The sequence below is a fragment of the Sceloporus undulatus genome, chromosome 8 (genome assembly GCF_019175285.1).
Source record: "Sceloporus undulatus isolate JIND9_A2432 ecotype Alabama chromosome 8, SceUnd_v1.1, whole genome shotgun sequence".
Taxonomy (NCBI): Eukaryota; Metazoa; Chordata; class Lepidosauria; order Squamata; family Phrynosomatidae; genus Sceloporus; species Sceloporus undulatus.
In genome coordinates this window covers 20,959,662-20,980,009 of record NC_056529.1, presented here as the reverse complement: position 1 = coordinate 20,980,009, position 20,348 = coordinate 20,959,662, and the positions used below count along the sequence as shown (strand labels likewise).

The following is a 20,348-nucleotide window of genomic DNA, read 5'->3' as shown; positions in this document are numbered from 1 at the left end:
CATCCCAGCCCACAAGGGCTCCCAAGCGGATGAACAAATAAAAACCAATTAACTCAATACCGGGAATAAAAACATTTTTAAAAAGACATTAAAATATTATTTAAAAGCAGTCTAAAAACAATCCTAGATTCCAGTTTTGGAAAGAGTTAAAACAGCAATTGCAAACATAGAACGCTATGCAGAATCCCATTGGCAGGATATATATCCTTGAAACAACAACACCACCAACAGGATATATATCGTTGAAACAACAACAACAACAACAATGCAGAATAGCATCGTTTGGACTGTCTACTAGAAGCTTATGTGTTTGGACCAGATCCTTGGGCAAGGAGTTCCACAGTTGAGCAGCTTCTAGAAAGAAGGCCATGATATTTGCACCCAGCAACCCAACTTTACAAGGTGTTGGCACACTTTGATCCAATGAGGATCTCACATTCCTGGCAGGATTGTATAGGAGGTGGTAGTCTTTCCAAAATCCTGGCCTCATTATCGTTTAGGACTTAGACCAACTCAGCATCTCGAATCGATTAGAGCCGACCCTCTCTAAACCACAGATTTCTTTATCCACAAATTCCAGCACCCACAGATTGAAAATGTCCCAACAAACATAAATTCCAACCAGCAAACCTTGCTTTTGCCATTTAATGTAAGGAACACCATTTCATTGCACCGCCGCATTTCATGGGACTTGAGCATCCATGGATTTTGCTATCCAGGAGAGGTCCAGTGGATACCGATATCCCACTGTATATTAACATTAATATATGTGTCTGCTCAAAGTCAAAGGCTGCATCCGCACTGGAGATATAACGCAGTTTGACACCGCTTTAACCGCCATGGCTCAAGGTTATGAACTTCTGGGAATTGTCATTTCGTGAGACGTTTAGCCTTCTCTATCAGAGAATCCTGGTGCCCCAACAAACTACCATTCCCAGACTTCCATAACATGGATCCGTGGCAGTTAAAGCAGCACCAAACTGGATTATTTCTGCTGTGCGGATGCAACCAAAGTGAAGCCAAAAAAGAAACTTCCCTGCTCTCATCCCTTTTTGGTCTAATATGTTTGCAGACATTTCTGCGAACTGGTCTCCCGCGCAAACTTATTTGCAAGGCTAAAGTTCAGGGTGCTATATAGGGAAATTAATCTCTGGGTAGGAAAGCATTCGGGGCGATCAATAAACCTGGACCAGAGGTGAGGAAAAGTGGCAAAAGGTGACATGGAAATCACAACATGACACTTCTTGAATCGCCCAAGACAGTGTGGACGCCAGGAGTGGAGCGTTTGTGTGTTTTTAAAGCTTGGAGAGCTAAAAATAGATGCCTCAATGGACTACTGTAGGCAATATTATTTTTTAAAGGAGGAGAGGAAGCATTCTGCTGACATTCCCTGCAGCGACTCCACAAAACGCAGGCATATTCATGATCAAAACTCCTTTAAAAGTTGTAAAATCAGGCATCAAAGCCAGACAAGCACTAGCAGGAATCCACTGGAACCAGGAGTTCAACTGAAGCTCTAGGGCAGCGATTCCCAAACTTTGGTCCTCCAGATGTTTTGGACTTCATCTCCCAGAATTCCCAATTGCTGGTCAAAGCAGGTTAGGGCTTCTGGGGGATGAAGTCCAAAATACCCAGAGGACCAAAGTTTGGGAATCGCTGGTCTAGGAGGTGCACTCAGGTATACGGAAAAGGTGTCAGCCTTGGAATATGTGACCGTGGGTTTGAGAAAGGTGGCCCAAACATGGGCAGAGTGTGTTTGTTTGCTACAAAATACAGTGGGGGCTTTGGAATAGTCAAAAAGTGACCCTGTCATGGTGGGGCTGGAGAGATCTTTGGTGGGTCCCTAAAGGTGCATACAACCCTTATGGGCACTTTGCTCTAAAGAGAGTACAGCTGACCTTCCGCATTGGCAGTTTTGACTTTTGCGGATTTGATTATGTGCACTTTTGCTTAATACCATATATATTCGACTATAAATCGACCTCGTGGATAAGTCGAGGGACTAAAATTATGGATTTTGATACGACCAGTATATGTCGAGGTAAAAGCTAGGGTCATGTAACAAAAGAGCTAAAGGATGAAGCAAAGAAAAGCAAGGCCAAATAAGTTCCAAAATTCCAGCAAGCATAGTGCTCACGATAAAGGCTGGATGAATGAGAGAATGAAGGCGGTCAGTGCTTCTAGTACAGATTATATTCTTGCCTTTCACCAGGGGACGGCTCTTTTTAAAATGAGAGTTAAAGTACAGTAAGTGGACCCTTGTTATACGCTGGGGTTTGGTTCCAAGATCCCCCATGTATAACAAAATCCGTGTATGCTCAAGTCCCATTAAATATGATGACAGAGCACAATGGTGTCCCTTATAAAAAATGGAATATCAAGGTAAATTTATACTTTTTTGGAACATTTTCAAACCGTGTATGCTTGAATCCGTGTATAAAAAATCCATGTATAAGAAGGGCCGACTGTACTCACATTGACCCATGCATAAGTCGACTCATTTTTTTGGATCAATTTTTTGACTTAAATTTCTAGACTTATACATAAGTATATACAGTATGTCCTCTCTAGGAATCTCTAGGTCATCCAGCGCAGCTCTGCCGGATGTTGACCATAGAGTCACGCTGGAGACATCCCTAGAGAAAGCACTTTGCCAGCCCTGCAGCACGATTCTACGATCAACGCCCGGCAGATACTGAACAAAGAGTTGCACTGGAGGAACTGGAGATTCCTAGAGAGGTGTCCGCTTCGTTAAAAAGAATAGCGTTTTTTTATTTGCGCTTTTTCCACACTCACTGGAGTTTTTCACGTCTAACCCCAACAAATGTGAGGGATGAGTATATATTCCATCATATAACACAACAGAGAAGGCCCTTCCTCATCTTCTCAAACAATGCATTACCCGTATATACCCAACTATAAGTCGACCTCATGTATAAGTCGAGGGTAGGTTTTGGGGCCAGAATTATGGATTTTGATATGACCCATGGATAAGTCGAGGGTAAAACTAAGGTACATATAATGAATGATGTAAAGGGCGAAGTAAAGGAAAACAATTGCAAAGAACTTACACAGTACTTATATTGACCCGTGGATAAATCGATCCAGGATTTATGGGTCAATTTTTAAACCTAAATTTCTAGACTTATACATGAGTATATACAGTAAGTCCACCAGTGGGACCAAAGGAAGGCAACGCCAGCCTTGGGCAGCCAAAGAGATGCAGGTATCCAAAGGCAAGTGTTACTACACCTAGGCAAAGGCATAGTAACATGTCCCACCTGTAGCAGCAGCAGCACGAAGGAGATGCAACCCACCTAACCAAAGCCAGTCCCATGCTCCAAACCAAGTCGCAAAGTGGTCAACTCCTGCCACTGAACCATGGTCCGAAGAAACGTCAGTGGGCATTTAAGCCTCGCCTTTGAGATATATATATTATTAAGAGATATATTTGCTACACTTAGCAGAATGGCCGATAGGGATCTGAAAGCTTATTTTGAAACAGAGCAACATCTGGGGCTGATAAAAACAGACCTGGAAAAGAAATGGGGCTTTAAAAAGAGGGGGGGGGGGGAGAAAGAAAAGAATTGCGTGTCTCCATACATTACAGGAGGAGAGCGGGGCAAGGGCTCAACCTCTCCCCCCATCTCCATCAGATAATTAAAATGCCTGCATTAATCACATTTGCAATGGAACAAATCGTTGGGAGCCCTCTCCTTTCCAGGGTCTGTTATTGTGGTAGGCGAATCCTGCTGCAGTCTGTTTGGTAGCGATAAGGAAACCTTTATCTCACTTGGCAATCTGTATCAGAGGAGAGATCGAGTCCTCGGCTTATCGGCAGCTCAGATCTGCTTCGGCAGAAAGCAAAACGGAAAGGAAGGGGGCGGGCAAGGAAGAAAACTCCTACAAAACTTTGGTGCACACGCACACACACACATATATATGTATGCGCGCACCAAAGCGTGCACATAAGAGCACGGAGCCTATATATGTATGTGTGTTGCTTCGTGCTCTTATGCACATTATGTTTGAGCGTGCACTTACATTAAACACACTCATCCCCACATGGGCGCACATGCAGAGAACAACCCAATCGGCGGAAAAAATCAATCTGCAGGGTTTTATCGCCTCTCTTCGATCAAAAAAAGAGAGCCCATGATCATCATCACGGTGGCAGCGACGCACCCATGCGCCTGCCAAAAGGTTGGCTCATTTCCCCCTTATGTGCCCACACTCCCATGTTTGAAGTTAATAAATGCAACTAACTCCTATCTCGGCTGAGGATCAGTTCCCTGACTCTCTCTCTCCCCTCCACTTTTTATTATTATCAGCTGTCCACATCTATCCAACAGCAGAACAAAAGAGACACTAGAAAAGGAGGGAGGAAAGAAAGCAAGGGAAGAGAGAGAGGAAAACAAACCCTGCCAGATGCATCTTGATCTTGCTATGTGGCTTCGTCATAAAAGACAAACCGAATGGCAGGAAGAAATAACTGGAGGACCAGGACTTTCAAACCGCCTTAATATTTAAGGTTGCAATTATCTGATTGACTTCCAGAAACCTTTTTTGTATTTTGAAAAAAGAAAGCAAAGACCCAGAGATCTGGCAAGCCAATTGCTAGGGCCGAAGCCCAGGAGGACGCATCGAGGGTTTAAAACATTAAAAGCGCAGAAGGGCTCCATCGCTGGAGGTTCTGATCCCTTTATCCGAACCGCCATCAGCTCCCCCCAGTTACACTATCAGGCTTTGAATGCCTTAACTCAGCCCAGCATCTAAGTTGCAGCCAGAGAAGAGAAGAGGAATGAAAGAGAGACGCAGGCGCTTAGGACCCGCTCTTTGAATGCGCCTAATAGCGCAAGCAATTACCAGCCAAACCTCCACAGGGCGCATGCCACTTCTGGCTGAGAGAAGAAGAAGGAGGGATGCTGAAAACTTTTTGGCCTCCAGGATGGATCAGCAAACAGGGGGTTTAAAATTAATAAATTGAATTATAATTCCCAGAGTGCCGCAGCCAACCTGGATGCTTTGGAAGTTCCTACGGTGCCCAAACACCTTAAAGTTGCACTTTCCAAACTTTGATCCTCCAGGTATTTTGGACTTTCCCCCCCTAAAATCAATAGCCAGTTTGGCCAACATTCTGGGAGCTGAAGTCCAAAACATCTGGAGGACCAAAGTTTAGGCACCAGGACCTGTCTGACCTGGGATGCTAAGCAGGGTTGGCCTGGTTAGTACTTGGATGGGAAACCACTAGTGCTGTAGGCTGTATTTCAGAGGAAGGAACTCCCGAAACCACCTCCGAGGATTCTTCACCTGAGAAAACCCTAAGAAAAAGTCACAGGGTCCCCATAAGTCGATTAGGTGACTTGAAGGCTCATATACAGCAGGCGGTTGGCATTGCCTGGGGTTTGGTTCTAGGTCCCTCGGTGCCACATCTTGCCACAAGAGAGTTCAGCAAAAACGAACCAGCAGCAACTTCGGTCTGCGATGGAGAATCTCGTCTCATAATCTTTGAAAAGTAACTTCTTGTGTTTCTTTGCAGAGGGCAACACCTTCGGATCGATAAAGAGAACGGCACGAACTAAGAACAATCCCTCCCAAAATGCCACTTAAAATGCCCTTTAAAAGCAATCCTTAAAGCAACAAGAAAGCATCCCTTCTTGCACCAGAAAAGTGAGACTTCCATTCCCACTCTTCCTGTTATTTTTGAAGCGTAACTTTATCACACCCTCTTTACAAATAAAACGCTGAACGCACTGCAGGCAACTTTATCGTTTTCTTAATGCTTTCGGGCAAATGCGTGCATCTGTTCATTAAATTTATATCCCACCTTTGTCTCAATATGGTCCCCAAAGGGACTTGCAATGTAACAATGCTGCTCTATCTCCTTTTCAAATAAATCAATTGATCACGATTAATCAAGAACCGATTCCGGGTGGAACAGGTACCGACTCTCACTCTTGGTTTCAAAATAAAACATGACATTAAATATCCAGTTTGTGGCATATTTACTTTCCTAGAACATTAGGCAAGTTTAACCCAATTAATATTTTATATATTCGATCAATCTCAGGCTGCTGCCACATGCAGAAATAAAGCAGTTTGAGACCACTTGAATGGCCAGGACCTGGGACTTAATATTTATTTGGTATTTTAATGTATTTTAATGTTGTTTTTATGTTGTAAGCAGCCTCGATCCAATGGGAGAGGCAGGATATAAATTATTATTATTATTATTATTATTATTATTATTATTATTATTATTAGCAGCTTTCTCTGGTCAGAGAGCTCTGGTGCCCCACCAAACTACAAACCCCATAATTCTACAACATTGAGCCATGGAAGTTAAAGTGGCGTCAAAGCGCTTTATTTCTGCAGTGCGTCTCGAATGCGTTGTGCTACCATTTTACTACAGTCAATTGGCTAAGACTAATTGATATACCTTTGCTATTTTATGAGCTGTGACTCTGGAGACCAGGGTTCGAATCTCAGCTCAGCCACAAAACCCACTGGGGCAAGAAGTCACACTCTCTCAGCCTCAGGAGAAGGCAATGGCAAACCTTCTCTGAACAAATCATGCCAAGAAAAACCCACAATATTTTTGCCTTAGGGTCGCCATAAGTCGGAAACACCTTGGAGGAACACAACAACAACAACAGCAACAGCAACAACAACAACACACCTCTCTTCAGGTATGTGTCTTTGCAAAACACTAATGTTCTTTTAGGTATAATCATTTTTGCTAAACATAAAGGAAAGCATATCTTATTCTCTTTGTGTAACTAGCAATATTCCGATAAGACAATTGGCACAGAAAGCTTTGGAACCTTAGGGTTGCTATAAGTCGGAAACAACTTGGAGACACACAACAACAACAACAACAACAACAACAACCAGCCATCTCTGAAGGAGCCAGAGTAGAAAAATAGCAGAATCCAAGGTTTGGTGTTGTAACTCCACAGTTACAAGGTTTAAACAGGGCTTTAAACAGAGGCCAGACAACCTTCTGTGTTGGATGGTCATCGGAGATCAATGCACTGGAAGGAGGTTCGGATGGATGACCTCTGGGGTACCTTTCCGCTCTGCAACTCTCATTTCATTCATTATCAGGTTGCTGTTTTTTCTTTGTAAAGCCTTTCCAATACCCACCCACTGACTGGTTAAATATAGTCCAGCGTCTAATCTTTTATCTTATCTGGCTCTGTCAATCCCAGGCCTCCTCTTCCTCATCCTCTCGGTCATCCCAGTTATCAGCATCTCCCATCGAGGGCTGGGAGGGTGTTTGGTGGCAGGCAAAGCAAAGAGGCAACGTGTAGCCAAGAAGCAAAGTTAAGTCAGCAGATAAGAATCTGGGAGAGGACCAAAATGATCTGACATCTCCCCCCTCTTTATTATTATTATTTTAGAAAGAAAAACAGGTCTGCAGTGGCTCAGTTACACGAAACTTTAACGCAGGCATACTTCTTCCCTCTCCGGGGGAAGCAAAATAACAAAGTGAAGCATTAAAAGCAAAGCAAAAACATCCACGTTTTTCACTCTTCACGAGTGCCATTTTTGTGCCGCTTCCATACTTGCACAGAGGAGTCCAGATCAATTTTGGCCATCGCTATCTGGACCCAGATCAACATCCCTTTCCTCTTTTTATCGCCTTGGTGCATCTCTCTCTCTCTCTCTCTCTCTCTGCAGAAAAAAGCCAACAGAGGAAAGCCAAGGAGCAGCTTTTAAAGCCAGGGTCGGCTTATGGCACATGTCTTCTGCCAGCTGCTCATCTTGGCAAAGGTGCCCATCCATCGCTGGATCACCTTTGGCTCCTGATGTGGCAAAGAAATGAGCAAAAGGACCTATAACAACTCACATGGGAACAAGGTACAGCCAGCGCTCCGTATCCACGGATTCCTCATCCATGGATTCAAGCATCCGCGGCATCAAAATATCCAATATATATATAAATTTTGAAAGGCATACCACAATTTTGTCAGTCTATATAAGCAACACCATTTTACTATCCATTATATTCAATGGGACCTAAACATCCATGGATTTTGATCTCCAATGGAGGGGTCCTGGAACCAAACCCCAGACGATACCAAGGGCCCACTATATAAGGTATATGTGTGTGTGTGTGTGTGTGTGTGTATTTGTATTTTATTTATTTCATGTATATGCCGCCTTTCTCCCCAAAGGGACCCAAGGCGGCTCACAGATTTAAAAAGCATTACAATAATAGTAATGACATTTCTAGGACATGGCCACATAAGCCTGAAAAACCCACAAAAAAATTACGGATGCTGGCCATGAAAGTTTAAAACAGTTAAAATCACCTACAACGTAAAAATCCAGCTGATAAGATAAATGCTCCCCAATATCTCACCTCTATCTCTTTTGCAGTCAATTTTTGGAGGAGGGCAAACAGGACAAAATGGAAACACAAATGGTTCGCTGGAATGGAAGGGTTGGGGAGAAAAGGAACTTTTCGTCCAATCCCCCCCCCCCTTTTTGGTGCCAAAAGAAGCAAAGTTGGCTTTGGTCTTATCGGCCGAATAAATCACCGGAGGCAGGCAAACAGGTAGATGCAGCTTAGTCTAGCAATTATTTCCAAGCAAAGATAAAGGAATATTATCATCAGATGGGGGCCAGCCTCCCTATCCATACATCTCTCCGGTTTCCTTATCGGAGGCTGAGATCAGTTCAGGAAGGAAAAAGAAGGGAGACAACCCACGGAAGATGGAAAAAGCAGCCAAACCTGCCAGTGGAAAAGTTCCAGCGTGAGGCCTGGGTGCGAGTATGTCTTTATAAAAGCATTTGTCTGTCTGTGTGTGTCATGTGCAAAAGGGAATGTGTGTGCGCGCACTGTCATTCCCTTCTCCAGAAATGTGCAAAAATGCAAAATCCAGTTTTAATTGTTTCCAATTTGGGACCCTTTGGCAAACAATTGCAACCAGCTAGAGTCAATTCAGGGACAATGACAACCATTTTGTAATAATAATAATGACAACAACAACAGCAACAACAACTGCTGCCGCTACTACTACTACTATTACTACTACTACACAAGGGATCTTGTAACCAAACCCAAGCAGATACCAAGGGCCCACTGTAACTGTAACAACAACATCAACACTCCATTGTATATAATGGGACTTGAACATCCATGAATTTGGTATCCATGGGGGCCCTGAAACCAAATCCCAGCCAATACCAAGAGCCCACTGTAATGATGATGATGATGATGATGATGCCCATTGTATTTAATGGGACTTGAGCATCCATGGATTTTGGTATCCACAGACGGTCCTGGAACCAAACACTAGTAGATACCAAGGGCCCACTGTAGTAATAATAATAATAATAATGCCATCCCACTGTGTAATGGGACTTCAGCATCCCCAGATTTTGGTACCTACAGGGGTCCTGGAACCAAAGCCCAGCCAATACCAAGGGCCCACTGTAATAATAATAATAATAATAATAATAATAATAATAATACCCCATTGCATATAATGGGGCTGGAGCATCCACAGAGTTTGGTGTCCATGGGGTCCTGAAACCAAACCAAAGCGGATACCGAGGGCCCACTGTAGTAATAATAATAATGCCATCCACTGTGTAATGAGACTTGAGCATCCCCCGATTTTGGTACCTATGGGGTTCTTCAAACCAAAGTCCAGCCAATACCTAGGGCCCACTGTAACAACAACACCACCTCATTGTATATAATGGAATTGGACAGAGTTTGGTGTCCATGGGTCCTGAAACCAAAGCCCAGCAGATACCAAGAGCCCACTATAATGATGATGATGATGATGCTATCCCACTGTATAATGGGACTCGAGCATTCCCAGATTTTGGTACCTACGGGGGTCCTGGAACGAAAGTCCAGCCGATACCAAGGGCCCACTGTAACAACAACAACAATAATACGCCCTCCTTGTTCACATTAAAGGCTCAAGGCAACCTGGAACCATTTCTCCTTATTTCAACGCAGGACCGGTCATTGAGAATGTACAAAGTGCAAAAGACAAAGTAATGGAAAGGAAACCCTGCCACAGAGGCCTATGCAAACCTTTGGCTTTCACAGGCCTCCGCGGCAGAGAAAGGGGGCCCTTCCTAGCAATGAGGATGTTCACAACGACACCTAACCCAAGGGATCCCCGAAAATCTGGTGGATCACAGATGTGTCTCCACTGGGTTGCCCTCCCAAGTGCAACAGAGAGAAAACAACTGGCATTGCCACCCTGTCCATCCTCGCCAAGAGGCACAAATCCCAAAGAGCCCTGTGAAGCTCCAGAAGCCTGCAGCCATATTTCACCAATCAACCCCACTGCCTTTTGGGGATCTGGAGTGAACTCTGCAGATGCTCAGAGGCTACGCTGCTACAGTTCCAGGAAGGAAGGTAGTCAGTCCCTGGTACTCTTTCAGCATACTTTCACCTCTCCTCACCATCCTATTAATAGGAGAAAACCACCTAATAAAACAGCGCATCTCCTCCTTTTCCCCTACTCCTTCCTTCTTTCTTTCCCTTTCTTTCTTTCTTGATCTCCTTCAACTCCATATTGCTTAATAAAATAGCCCCTCCTAATTTTTCCCTAACCTTCCTTCCTTCTCTTTCACCTTTCTTTCTTGAACTCCCTCTTCTTCAGTTTAATATCACTTAATAAAATAACTCCTCCTAATCTTCCTTCCTCCTTCCCCTCTTTCTTTATCTCCCTCTTCCCCAATTTAACATTCCTTAATGATTCCTTTCCTAATTTTCCCTTGCTCTTCCTTCCTTCCCTTTCCCTCTTGATCTCCCTCAACTCAGTATTTCCTAATATTCCTCTCCTCTCCTCCTCTTCCTTTCTTGATCTCCTTCCCCAACTTCATATCGCTTAAGAAAACAACCTCCTTCCTAACTTTCTCCTACTCCTTCCTTCCTCTCTCTCTCTCTTTCCTTCTTTCTTTCTCCACGAACTTCATATTGCTTAACCTCCTTCCTAATTCCTCCTCCTTCCTTCCTTCTTGATCTCCCTCCCTCAACTTCATATTGCTTAATAACTCCCCTCCTAATTTCCCTCTATTCCTCCTTCATTCCTTCTTCCTCTCTCTTTCTCTCCTTACTTCCTTCTTTCTTGATCTCCCCCTCCCCAACTTAATATTGCTTAACAAAATAACCTGCTTCCTAATTTCCATCTATCCATCCATCCATCCATCCATCCATCCCTTCCTTCCTTTTTCTTTCTTTCTTTCCTGTCTTTCTCTTTCCTTCCTTTTTGTCTTTCTTTCTCTTCCCTTCCCTCCTCTCTTTATCCTTCCTTCCCTTCTCTCTTCCTCTCTCTCTCCCTTTCCTTCCTTCCTCTTTCTTTCCCCTTCCTCCTTTCTCTCTCTCTTTCTCCCTTCCTTCCATTCTTTCTTTCTCCTTCCTCTCTTTCTTTCTTTCTTTCCTTCCTTCCTCTCTTTCTTTCTTTCTTTCCTTCCTTTCTCTCTTTCTCCTTCCTTCCTCCCTCTCTCTCTCCTGTCTTTCTTTCTTTCTTTCTCTCTCTCTTTCTTCCCTTGCTCCAGAGGCAACTCTTCCAAAGGAGGCCGAGGCAAGCGGAGGAGCCGGGAGTGACTCAGGGCCGGCGGCGATAAGATCGCAATTTCTTCCCTTCCCTTCCCCTCCCGACAGACAGACAGAAGACAGACAGACAGAGCGATCTTATCAGGAGCCCGGAGCCTTATCTCCTGATCGGAGCCGGCTCTGCATCTCGGGGCCCATCATCGCCAGGAGGAAGGAGGCAGCCAAGCCAGGCTAAAGGGGGGGGGAGGGGGCACAGGGCTCAAGAGCCCCCCAAAGAGGAAGTAGGGAGGGGGCTAAGGGGGGATCAGACCCCAAATGTCAATAAACACGTGGATCTCCCAGAACAACTCTTTCCTCTGAGGCTGGGCTGGGGTCCTTTCTCCCCCCCTCCCTGTTTTGGGGGAGTCAAGGAACCCACAAGAAGAGCCCTCCCTCTATTGCAGCTGGAGGAGGAGGAGGATGAGGATGATGGCAATGCTCTTGCTCCTGGGAGGAGGGGCTGCCGGGGGAAGAGGCCCAGCAACTGCCCCGAACCTCCGAGAGAATGGAAATGGGGCTGAAAGAGAAGGCTTTGGGGGAAGAGAGGAGGAGGGAGGAAAGAGAAAGAGAGAGGAAGGAAGGAAGGAAGGAAGAGGTGAGGAAAGGAAGAAGGGAAGGAAGGAAGGAGAGAAAAGAAGGAAGGAAGGGGAAAGGAAAGAAGGAATGGAAGAAGGGAGGAAGGAAAGAGCAAGGCAGGGAAGGAAAAGAGGGAAGGGAGAAAGGAAGTAGGGAAGAGGGAGGGAGGGAGGGAAGGAAAGAGAGAAGGAAAGAAGGAAGGAAAAAAGGCAAGAAAGAGCAAGAGAGAGAAGGAAGAAGGGAAGGAAAGAAAGAGAGAAAGGAAGTAGGGAGGGAAGGAAGGAAGGGCTGAAGAGAAGAGGGCCCCCGCCGGGAAGAGCTTCCCCGGGGTCGGTCCGGGGCAGGAAGGGAAGTTGGCGAAGGGGAGGGAAGGAGGGCGGAGGGCCGCTGTGTCTCACGCTTGATCTGCCGGGGCTTGCTCTGCTTCCTCCTGGACATGGCGGGGCTCCCGGGGGCACCTCCTGCAGCAGCAGCCGAGGAGGAGGAGGAGACTGGGGAGGCGGCCGGGGCCCTCTCATGCCCCGCGGGGCTCCAGGGCCGGCAGCCGGGCACCGGGCGACCTTCCCAGCCGGGGCTCCCTCCTGCGCCGCCTCCTGCCTCCTCCTTCGGGCTCCAGCCCCGACCAAGACGACGACAATGGAGCCACAGCGACGCCGCCGAGCCTGGCAAGGGGCGGGGCCTCAGAGGGCCCGGACACGCCCCCAGGGAGGAGGGGCCTCGCGGCTATGGCCACGCCCACCGGATGAGAAGGGAGGGGTACAGTGGGGGAAAGGAAAGGACCATCATCACCATCATCATCATCACTATTCATTATTATTATTAATATTATTATTATTGCCATCATCATTATTATAATTTCTATTCATTATCATTCATTATTATTGTTATTCATCATCATCATCATCATCATCATTCATTATTATTGCTTTACAGTACTATTCATGATCACCCATCATCCTCATCCTCATTACTACAGGATAATAATCCAGTCTGCCTTGGATCACTGCTAGGGAATCCTGGGAATTGTAGTTTGTTGTGGCACCAGAGCTCTCTGACAAACTACATTTCCCAGAATCCCCTAGCATTGGGCCAGGACAGTCAAAGCGGTCTCAAACTGGATTATTTCTGCAGTGGGTAATAATAATGATGATGATAATATTAATAATCAACAATTTTAATTAATTCAGTAGGGAATAAACCGTAAACGACAGTAATGGTAACTTTCCTGTTTATAGCATATATAATTATTATCATTATTTAGCATATATAAAATTACAGTTAAAAGATACAAAATTAGCATAGCTTGCCATTTATTATTCATTCAAACGTAGCGACACTTGAAAACCAAGACTGCAAAAAGTCAGATCTGTAATAAACAATGTATACAGAGGACACTTAAGGCATACCTACGCTGCAGATATGATCCAGTTTGACACCGCTTTAAGAAAGTGCAAAGGCGATTTGCAATCCGGTTTAAAAGGTAGTGGGGATGAGGCCTAAGTTGGGAAACTTGGAGGGAAGTACAGTATCTATTGAAAAAGAGGAAGACCCCATTTTAGATGGATGGACCCTATTAAGGAAGACACAGGTATGAACCTGTATAGGGCCAAAGGATCTAATATAGATATTGGACCTAAGCAGAGATAGGACCTAAGGGCCTAATATAGATATAGGACCAGATATAGGACCCGAGCAGAGATAGGAGCTAAGGATCTAATATAGATATAGGACCAGATATAGGACCTGAGCAGAGTAGGGAGTCTTAGAGATGTCTCCATGGGTTGAAATGGACAACAACAAAACAACAAAGTGCATTGTTTCCCTCTTGCCATCTGAGTAACGGATGTCAATGTTTCCGGGATGCAACCTATCAATAGGTAGCCCTGAGTCCAGTGCCCATAAGCTTTGCATATTAAGAGTTACCAGGGGGCACAATGTACCCACCGCACTAATCTGTCGGAAAACCCTTTTGCCTAGCAACCGAGTGCAATTGGGCATCACGCGAGCCAAGGTGGAATCAGTTCAATATAATTAACTCCAGCTTCATTTCACACCCGTCCCCCAAGCCACCTGGCATGTGCCCCGCGCAGTTACACAAACACTCTTCTCCTGGTCGCTTCTAAGAAGTCTACTTTCATTTTGCAAATTATCCACACCATTTTCCATGGTTCAATTTAAAAAAAACCCAAATTGCACATCACCGATCTTGGTGACGGTGGGATCCAAGGAGCGGAAGGAGGTTGTTCCTCTCCTCCTCTGTGGCTGTCTGTCGCTACACAATGTGTAAATAGGAGTTGTAACTGGTAACACAACAGAAGGAGGACTCCTAGCTAAGCCAAGGAAACAGCTTGCTTGCGGAGCTGGGAAGCCAAGAATGCTCCAAAATCACAGCTGGGGCTTGGATTCGAGAGAAGGCAGACCAATTAAACCAGTTGGCACCATGCCCTCCTGCCCTAACATGGGCCAAAACCCTCTCGGCATCTTCTTATTGTCACTGTGTGCCTTCCAGTCATTTCTGGTTTATGGCGACCTTAAGATGAAACTATCAATGGGCTTTCTTGGCACGTTTCTTCAGAAAGGGTTTGCCATTGCCATGCTCAGAGGCGGAGAGAGTGTCACTTGCCCAAGGGCACCCAGTGGGTTTCGTGAACTGAACCCTGGCCTCCCAAAGTCATAGTCCAACCATTCAAACCATTACGCCACGCTGTTGTGGCTCATAAATCATAGTTCCCATATATATTATAGGCATCCACACTGCAGAAATAATATATTTTGACACTACTTTAACTACCATGGCTGGATGCTATGGAATTCTAGGAACTCTGGTGCCGCAACAAACTACAGTTCCCAGAGTTCCATGGCACCAAGCCAAAGTGGTGCCACACTGGGTTATTTCTGCAGTGCAGATGCGCCCGTAAAGGGACGCAAGCCAACGCCGCAGCCCATTTGGCAAGAGGTGCAGGCGGCTTCTCAAGTTTTAAGGCTATGTATACCATTTTGGGTTTTTATGGGTTTCGTTGTGTTTTAGCATTTTAACTGTTTTATCAGGTACTGTTTCTTAAGTGCTTTTACCTTTCGGTTGCATTTTGTTTTTGTTTTTTGATGAGCGGCATTTTAATATTGTTCTTAGTTTGACACTGTAGCAATGTGCACACTTGCACAGGATGTTTTTAAGGGTACTGGGTCCCAATTTTGGGGGGAAGTGGGATATAAATAAATATGATAACAATAATAAAAACATTCTTAGGGTGTCCTCCAATGTGATCCGCACCCCCCTAATGACACCCTTGGGGAGATCGACCCATATCAGAATCTTTACTGACCCATATTCCTAGACGTCCTGCCCCTCTTATTGTCTGAAAACCCCCTTTTTCTCTAAGAGGTTGTCCACACTGGCCAGATAAAGCAGCTTCAAACTGCTTCGAAGCCTAGCTGTTTAGATTAAAGCGCATGGTGCAAAACCAGGTAGGAAGCAAAACGAAGCCACACGCTGGGGCTAAAAAAGGGAGCAAAAAGAAGCTCTGATACTCTGACTCACCATGGAAAATGCGCACCATTGCACCATTGCGCTTGCATATGAAGAGCCTAGTGCCATAACGGCACTGTGGGAAAACAAAAATGCGAAGGAATGTCAAACAGCACTGGATGCCAGTAATGCAATAACGGACATGATTACAATATGCGCAAACCAGACAATGCAACAGGGGGGTAAGGAGAGAAGGGGGATGAAGAGGGAATGTATGGGGGGGCCTCCATAATTGTGCTTTGCCACTGTGTCACTGGGCACACTGATGCATCGTACGTGTGGCACAGGCGGTGTGTTTGTGCCATGCTGAACATGCATGATGGGAAAGTGACAAAAAATAATAACTGTGCAGCGCGGCCTGATGCCACGTGGCACAGACAGTCCGTGGGTGTTTGGCACACCTTGGGAGAAAGCTGTGTGGACAGCGGGGTTTCGACCCACTTTCAGAAAACCTGGAACCGAGCCACTTTTTTTGTTGCCCATCTGCTCCAGCTCTTAATCCGTTTTCTGTCCTTTTAATGCTTCTCCGGCTTCTTGTGCCATCTGTATCCCCCATCCTCTGAATCGCTGCCACCAATCTCTTGAACAAACAAAATGTCTGCCATTTTCCCAAGGGGCGAGTGCGAGAGACGACGTGTGGATGGCAGGGCCTTTATCAAACGGAAAAGAAAATAGCAATGGCATCTCTTGCTCCTTTGCTAAAATAGCATGCGATATAAAGAGTCTAGTGCCATAACGGGACCAAGGAGAACAAAAATGTGAAAGAACATGAAGCTAAAATAGCAGGGCATCTCTTGCGCCTTTGCTAAAACCTCCGCAGTTTTGTGCTATCTCTCTAGTCTGGCAAACCAAAGACTGCTGCCAACTCATCAAATATATATATATATATATAGTTTTTAATTAACTTCTTGTTTCAACGGGGGAATAATGAGTTTTATGTACCACATGACTCCAGTAAAGAGGTCAAGTGATGGAGGAAGGATGCTGAATTAAATTAAGCTAGGCATCGGGTGGAAAGGGTTTGTTGAAATGGATGGAAAGCGGGATAGAGATCTGAGCGGTGGAAAATGGTGCCCACATTGTTCAAAAATAATACAGTCCAAAGAGAGGAAGACCCCATTCTAGATGGATGGACCCTATTAAGGAAGACACAGGTATGAACCTGTATACAGTATATATATATACAGGTTTGGAAACCAAATCTTGTGCGGATTGGCTTAGGTAACTGGATATGTTCAGCTTGGAGAGAAGAAGACCAAGAGGTGACATGACAACCATAGTCAAAGATTTGAAGAAACGTAATGGAAAAGATGGAGCAAAACTTGTCTTCTGCTGCATTACCTAGAATGCAAACCAATGGATTTGAACCACAAGAAAAAAGGTTGCACCTAAACATTAGGAAGAACTTCTTGTCTTTCACAGAGCTACCCAAAGAAATAAGCGCCATTCCAAAAGTAGATTTGGCACTCTGTTAATATTCAGACTAACAACCCATTGTTAGTACAGTCGACCCTCCTTATCCATGGATGTTTTATTCATGGATTCAACCATCCACAGCTTGAAAATATTCTCTATCTCTGTCTGTCTGTCTGTCTGTCTGTCTGTCTCTCTCTCTCTCTCTCTCTATATATATATATATATACTGTATATATATATATATTCAAAAAGCAAATCTTGATTTTGCCATTTGAGATAGAGGACACCATTTTAACATCCATTGTATTTAATGAGACTTGCACATCCATGAATTTTGATATCCACAGGGGATTCCTGGGAGGTCCTGGAACCAAATACCAGCAGATACCAAGGGCCCACAGTAGTAGTAGTAGTAGTAGTAGTAGTAATAAATTCCATTGTATTTAGTGGGACTTGAGCATCCACAGATTTTGGTATCCATGGGGGCCCTGGAACCAAACACCAGCAGATACCAAGGACCCACAGGTGTAGTAGTAGTAGTAGTAGTAGTAGTAATAATAATAATAATAATAATAAATCCCATTGTATTTAATGGGACTTGAGCATCCATGGATTTTGGTATCTGTGCAGGTTCCTGGAACTGAACACTAGTAGATAGCAAGGACCCACTGTAATAATAATGATGATGAAAATGATAATAAATCCCATTGTATTTAATGGGACTTTGTTATCCATGGGAGGTCCTGGAACCAAACACCAGCAGGCTCCACTGTATTTGAGTTTGTTAGTATTCAGACCGAAACACAAAGGGAAGTCACCCTCCCCTGCATCATGGCAGCTACCTTCAGCACATCTTATGGTAAATGTGAATTAGTAGCTACTACAGTAGAGTCAACATGGTGTAGTGGTTTGAGCTTGGACAAGGACACTGGGAGACCAGGGTTCAAATCCTGGTTTGGCCATGGAAATCTACTGGGTGACTTTGGGCAAGTCGCACTCTCTCAGCCTCAGTGGGAGGCAATGGCAAACACCTTCTGACCCTCAGCTTTATAGGTCACCATCAACGCTTCAAATTATGCTTGGAAAAAGACACAAACATCTCATATTGGAATTACATTCCCTGTTTTGGCCAGCTGTTCCAAACACAGCCAGGGCATCCCAGCAAAGGCTGATTGCTACACAGCTGATAGCTAGCAGCTAATGAGCAAACATAGTCACAGAGCAACTTACAGTTCAATGCCTACTTTACCAAATACAAACCTTAATTTCCAAAGAGTTCAGATGTCCAAGTCAGGTACCTAGAGTCAACCGATACGGTCCAGGCCAAGCACAGAGTTCAGGAACATGCTGGAGAGCCAGGTAGGTCAGGTCATCTCCAACAACTCCAGGAAGGCAAGGCTGGGGATTCATAGAACTCAACACAGCTGCTCTGAATTAATCGATCTCTGAGACCTCCTCAATGTTTATTTCTCCGCTCTGCAAAGGTAGATAAGTGCACGTGGTCTTCTGTATCTTTCTGCCATTGCTGGTCCTGCCTTCTGTGGTTCTGGAACATCCTCCTTCTCTGGGCCAGCACCAAGTTCCAGCATCTCCATTGTTTCAGTCTCTGAATCAGAGTCCATGTCCATGTTATGGAAGCAGGGCCTGGCAATGGCTAACTTGCATACCATACATACTCGACTATAAGTCAATCTTACTGAGGGCAGGTTTTGGAGCCAGCATTATGGATTTTGATATGACCCATGGATAAGTCGAGGGTGAAATTTAGGGCTGTGTAACAAAGGATGTAATGGATGAAGCAAAGAAAAACAATATCCAAAAAACTTACAGAATTACAGGCGGCATAACAGTTTATGCTCATATTAAAAGCTGGATCGATGAGAGAATAGAGGGAAGCCAGTGCCTCCAGGACAGATTATTCTCTTGCTTTTCACCAGGGGATGGTTCCTTTTCGTGTGTGTGTGTGTGTGTGTGTGTGTGTGTGTGTGTATATATATATATATATATATATATATGAGTTAAAGTACAATACTTACGTTGACCCCTGGATAAGTCGACTCAGATTTTTGGGGTCACTTTTTTGACCAACATTTCTAGACTTATATATGAGTTCATACAGTAAACTCTAGGACAGGTATGGACCACATGTAGTTTACTGATACCTCCAAAAGCTATGCCCACTGTTCTGGAGTGATGCAACCTGCGACTGGTCCCAGGGGTCAAGTGGCAGGACATAATGACTCCTGGACCATCTGGAGTATGAAAACCCACCCAAACCAGGTCTGGATTGCTTAATATTATTACATCCTGCAGCCTTCATGTACAACATCCCCTCCGTCCCATCATGGTCCCTGTAAGGGATTTAGCCCAGCCGCGATTGTGCATGCACGCACATGAGTGTTTCAAAGCATGTGTCTGTTTGCACGCTGGCCCACGCGTGTAAATGTGTGTCCCTGCTTGAGTCGTGTTTGCAGAGAGATTGTCAAAACGCCCCAGAATAAATAGAAATTCTTTTTTTTCCCGCGGACCGAATTACACGCCTGCAATGGCGAGATAAAGCAGAGGCAGATGCAAGTCCCATTGTGTGCCAAGTGACATCTTTTTATGGAGCTGTGTACATTTGTATTAGTGCCAATTAATCAGGGGCGATATTAGGAGCAACGCAGAGAGGAGGCGGATTCAAAGCAGGGAAAAGACTGGGGGCATGGAGGCAGAACGGCTGAGCAAAGGAATGTGGCTTTTCCCGAAGGGCCAAGAGAGAAACCGCCAGCCGAAATCACGGGGGATGCTCTTCTGCAAAAGTCAAGCCGCAAATAACATAGAATACAAAATAATGTAATTTGGCAAGAAGCAGGGTTTGTGCCATAAAACCATGGCCTCCTTGCATTCCTTGCATGGAAGATGCCTTTTAAACCTTCGCGCAATGACCAGAGGAGGCTTGATCCATTTTAAATAAATGTAAGAAATCAGAAAACTACTTAATAAGATGCGGACAAACTTTCAAAATCAATAGATGGTAACTACATGCGGAAGTGAAAAAGAGAAGTAGAATATATTATCAATTTAATTTAAACAATATTTCTGTGTGATGTTATATTTCAATGTTTGCCTGTCACTTATGTTTCTTGCTTTTATATGTCTGTTTGTTTGTTTATGATTTTAAAAGGTGAAATGAATATAGATTAATTAAAAAACTATAGTACTTAATAAGATGCAAAGGAATGGCTAAGCAAGGGATAGAAAATAATGCTAAATAAC

The 20,348-nt window shown here is 44.6% G+C and overlaps 1 protein-coding gene across 1 annotated transcript in view; it reads right to left on the bottom strand.

Annotated features, from left to right (window-relative positions):
- ZFPM1 (zinc finger protein, FOG family member 1) overlaps positions 1-12,799 on the bottom strand; it is a 101,461-nt gene extending 88,662 nt beyond the window's left edge. The window contains exon 1 of the mRNA XM_042437957.1: positions 12,547-12,799. Within this exon, the coding sequence (XP_042293891.1) occupies positions 12,547-12,586 (40 nt within the window). The 5' untranslated portion in view covers positions 12,587-12,799. The remainder of the gene's footprint in view (positions 1-12,546) is intronic.
- Between the last annotated feature and the right edge of the window lie 7,549 nt (positions 12,800-20,348).